The 4,581-nt window shown below is 41.1% G+C and overlaps 1 protein-coding gene across 6 annotated transcripts in view; it reads right to left on the bottom strand.

Annotated features, from left to right (window-relative positions):
- MYO1B (myosin IB) overlaps positions 1–4,581 on the bottom strand; it is a 236,509-nt gene that overhangs the window by 62,493 nt on the left and 169,435 nt on the right. For all 6 annotated transcript variants that reach the window (XM_019523112.1, XM_019523114.1, XM_019523116.1 and 3 more), the window contains exons 10-11: positions 4,253–4,400; positions 3,355–3,473 (exon numbers count right to left, since the gene is read on the bottom strand). In XM_019523112.1, the coding sequence (XP_019378657.1) occupies positions 3,355–3,473; positions 4,253–4,400 (267 nt within the window). The remainder of the gene's footprint in view (positions 1–3,354; positions 3,474–4,252; positions 4,401–4,581) is intronic.

The following is a 4,581-nucleotide window of genomic DNA, read 5'->3' as shown; positions in this document are numbered from 1 at the left end:
TAGTTGGATATATACAAAAATATTCTCTCTGAAAAGAAAAAAAAAAAAAAAGTGTTAGAAATACTGGGCTAATCCCTGAACTTTTTTCAGTCTCTTAAAGGTGCCATAAGAAGGACGGAAGCGACTTTCAAGGAATTTCCCCAGTAGACAAGAGTTCTCTGTCCAGAGAAGGGCTACTGGAACACTTAATGCAATTTCCCTTCCCAATCTCTCCTAGGGCTGGAGGGGCTGTGGCCAGAAAGCACTATACCCTTCCTATTCTTAAATGATCAATAAGCCTTGCATCCAGGGCATAACTTAAAATAGTCTAGTATCTGCTTTCACTTACACCAGCAGCTTGACAGACTCAAAAGAACCAAAAATTTAGGAAGAACAAGTATGGTTTAAAGCTACCTTTCCCTGAACACCCACACTCCAATTTCAGTTGAGAGCAAGACAGAAAATAAAAATCTGGTCTTTTGTTTAACGGTATTGTGTTAAGGAATATTCATATACCTAAAAGGCATCCAAGGATTCCAGGAGGACTTCAGATGTAGTAAAAACTTAAATCTGTGAACCTGATACATGATCAGGGCTTTCCTACTGAAAAACAGGTTCTTGAGAAGCCCCCTCCCTAAAGAGATGAGACTATGAACTCAATTATTTTTGGACAAAAGGTATGTAATAATCTTGACTTTTCTGTACTTTGAAATCAGTCAGAGAAATAGGAAAACAGGTCAGAGGGTGAAGGGACAAAAGAACAAAAAAGGAAAAGGAAAGGAGAGGAATGACAAGCACTCCTTAAAATAGTTTTCAATTTTTTAAAAAACCTCCAAATATGAATTTTGATCTAGAATGCCCTGCCCTCCACTGCTCTTCTCCCCTCCTTACACATTTCCTACTTCTATTTAGATTCCTTCTCTGAACTAGAAAGGATACTATCAAGCAGACTTCATGATAATGATTAAAATAAATGAGGAAAACAGCAAGCAATACAATCTGTTCTTGACTTGTTTATAGCAAATAAGAGAGAAGAAAGCAAGTACTGATTCAAAGTAGAGAAATACCTTTAATATGGAGGAGACAAACTCATGCGTGACAGGGGGCCATCCCTGGGGCCCGTCACAATGTCGACCCGCCCACCTGTCTAGGGCAGTACACCCACCTGACTCTCCTGCCACACCTTTGACATAATTGAATTGGTGTTTCTAGGTGGGAGGCTGCCCATTTTAATGCCCTGATGCCAAGGGCATTATACACAGCTCCCTTTTACTGTGTCCCATGCCTTGCAGATGGCATCCCTATATGGCTCCAGCTCCATACTGGGCCTCACTATGTTCCTGGCTGACATTTGGACCCCGACCTGGATCCGTGCTACTCATGCGGCCGAACCTCTACCACCATTCAGGGCTGCAGACTCCCTAGACCCCTTTCCCTCGCAGCAGTGGGTCCCCTCTGGGACCCACGGCCTTGCCTCTAGGCCAGTCAGGACTCCAGGCAACTGGCTCTGGCCACCATTCATGGTGGGCGCTTTTGCCCTTTGACCTTCCTGGCCCTGGCCCCAGTATGGGCCACTCAAGGTTATTTTGGGTATGCTGTTGAGCCGCTTGCCTTCTCCCTCTCATATGGGTCTGCCTTCTCAGGCCCCTCCAAACACTGTGCCCACTCTCAGAGCTTGTGGGCCACATAGTCATCCTGGACCCCTCCTGATCCCACTGTTCCACCCTACTGGGCCTCTACTCCACTCCCTCACTGGAGCTTCTGGGGCTTATGCCACATGGGCCTCATGCCTCTGATGATATGCCTGGACCCTTAGCCTGTCCCCTCTCCAAGGCTACCCACTAGGTCATGAGGGCTGAGGCTTTATGGCGCACCATACTTGTCTTTCACTAGGGAGACACTGGTGTGGACTTTCATGGGGACCACCCTGCCATAGGCAGCCCTACCACACCATCCAACCCCAGCAGGGTATGATTTTAGGTCACTCCCCAGGACCAGGAATCTCCTCCATCCCTATTGTTCCTACCCTTGACCTCCACGTGCTCTGGGAGCAGCAGTACTCCAGCTGGAAGATGTTCACCTTCTGGCTCCCCAGTTGCAACTGCCAGCCCTGCTCCCAGCTTCAATGGCCAGGCCCTCCAGGTTGCCATGCGACTCCCTGATTGGCTTTGCAGTCACCTGCAGGCTGCTTTGCTGCATACTCAAGCCTACCAAAGGTGCCCTGCCACACCATGCTAGAAAATATGGTCTAATCTAAATTAACAAATTGTCCAGCATTGTCCCTTTGCACATCAGCAACAAAAGATGGGCAAGATGAAAAATGTACTAACAAAGCATAAAATATAGGAGACAAGATGCTACAAACTACTAATCACACTTCATTTGGAATACTGTGCTGCAAGAGTCACTGTACCACAAGAAGGATATTATTGCCTTAGGGCAGATGATGTACCAGCCAATGAAGACCAGTCATGAAGAATCTCACTTAAAGACAAATTAGGGAATTTAGTTTATTCTTACTAGAAAGCAATAAGCTTCAAGATGACTTCAGTGTAACTTGCAAAATTATCATGTAATTAGTTGTATGTATGTATTTATTTTTAAATAACACCTCCAAGTCCAGACTACATTCATACCCTGGCCTTATAATGAGATAATACAACATTGGACATTAGTGGGAAACTCAACCAGAACTATTCCATAGCAAGAGTAATAAGTCATTGTGAAAGTAATTGAAACTAAGTAATTTTAAGAAACACCTTAATTTGTTGCAGAGGAAGTGCTGAAGGTTATGGTGAAAAAGCAGGAAGTTTGGAATAAATAAACAAAGAATAAGGAGAGGCATGTTCAACCAGATGGCCTTTTCCTGTTCCTAAAATATCTTATGGTCTTCATGTGCTAACTCCCAAGTTGGCTTGCATTTGATATCAGTAGCTGCAGCAAGAAGAGAGGAAAGGGAGGGATGCTGAGAAATTACAAAAAGGAGGAGGAGTGTGGCACGCTGAGTTTATTCATGCTACCAGCAAAAATTTCCAAGCAGTCCAGTGGGTATAAATCATGCTAAATTAAATTGACTGTTCAAAAAGAAAAGACGGTCTGCCACATCAGGATATATTACATTTACCGCATTTCCGCACAAGATGTAAGATAAGCTTCCTATGTTCTTTCCTTTTGGACATGACTCATATGTAAAAACAAAATCATCAGCAATCACAGTCAAACACTCAAAACATGCATCAAAGACAATGAAGAGTGCTAGTTTTGCTAGTGTTAGTTTGAAGTACTTTGTGAACAGCAGTTCTACTTTTGTTACAAAGCAGAAAACATACTTCAAACATACTGTTTCCCTTTAAAACAAAAGGAATCTCTTTTTACCTGAGCCACATTTAGGGTTGTAGAGACCTTTTCTTGTTTGGCTTCAACTGTACGGAAGCTAAATGCTCTTTCCAACACTGACTGATCAATACCTGTCAACTCACAAATTTCTTTGAGCTCTACAAAACAAAAACCCAGAGTATGAATAGAAATACCACTTCCATATCACTGTTTATATTGACTGAACTTCTTCACACACTTATATATACTTAGTTATTACATTTAACTTTAACATTTTACATTTAAAACTGAAGAGCATTTTCAGAATAGTATCTGGTAAATTTGGAGCAGTTTCCCACCCACTAGAGATGGTTAAAAACATCCACAAAAATTCCAAAGACATTTTGTTTAATCCATGTCAGTGTTTTTCAGAATGAGGCTTCTCCACTCCCCCGGCCACCTCCCATCACCATTTTCAGTGGCTTCCTATCCTCTTGAGCAGGATTTTTAAAAACCCCACCAACTTAAAAAAATACCACATATCAAGGGAGTAAATGGATCTTAAGATAGAATGGCAATATGAAAAAACAAAATTGAACACCCCCGTGCCCTCCACACACACATGCACACAGGCTACAAAACCACCAAAGAATACCATTCATTTATAGTAAACCAGTATTTTCCATTTAACATTTCAGAAAAAGATGTAATAACATACAAAACAAAGAAAAATAATTTTATGAAAAAATCCGTTCTTCTAAATGCCAAACTTTGATTGAAACATCTTGTAAGATTCCACCAAGCTTTACCTATAATGTGCAAAACAATTAAAGGAAATAATTTGCCTCAGCTACTAGAATATATGCATATTAACACTGTGTCTGTACATGGTGCAGAATGCAAGAACAAATTATTTAAACAACAGTAATATTTTGCCTCATCATCACTGTCACCTTACCATTTTTATCTTTAATTTTACTTTCATCTAAACCATTTACTCGAGATTCAGGTTTGAATTCAATGTTTCCCAATTTCAGAACTGCTGCTACCACTTCAAAGACAGATTGTGTTTCATGATCCATAAAGCCAACAATCTGCATGGCATTCTAAAAAAAAAAAAAAAAGGGTGGGGGAATCTTGAGATAGAAGGAAGCCAAATAAATCAATATTTGCAAAATGTACCATTTAGGCACATTAGCACAGCGTACAAATCTTTAGCATACACATATGATACAAGACCAATATGGAAAGTTGCTTACTTGGATAATTACACTCCAGTTATTCAAC

This window comes from Gavialis gangeticus, unplaced genomic scaffold (genome assembly GCF_001723915.1).
Source record: "Gavialis gangeticus isolate Ggan-Ray unplaced genomic scaffold, GavGan_comp1, whole genome shotgun sequence".
NCBI classification, from domain to species: Eukaryota; Metazoa; Chordata; order Crocodylia; family Gavialidae; genus Gavialis; species Gavialis gangeticus.
The sequence above is the reverse complement of the archived record's forward strand: the minus strand, read 5'-3'. Positions and strand labels throughout refer to the sequence as shown.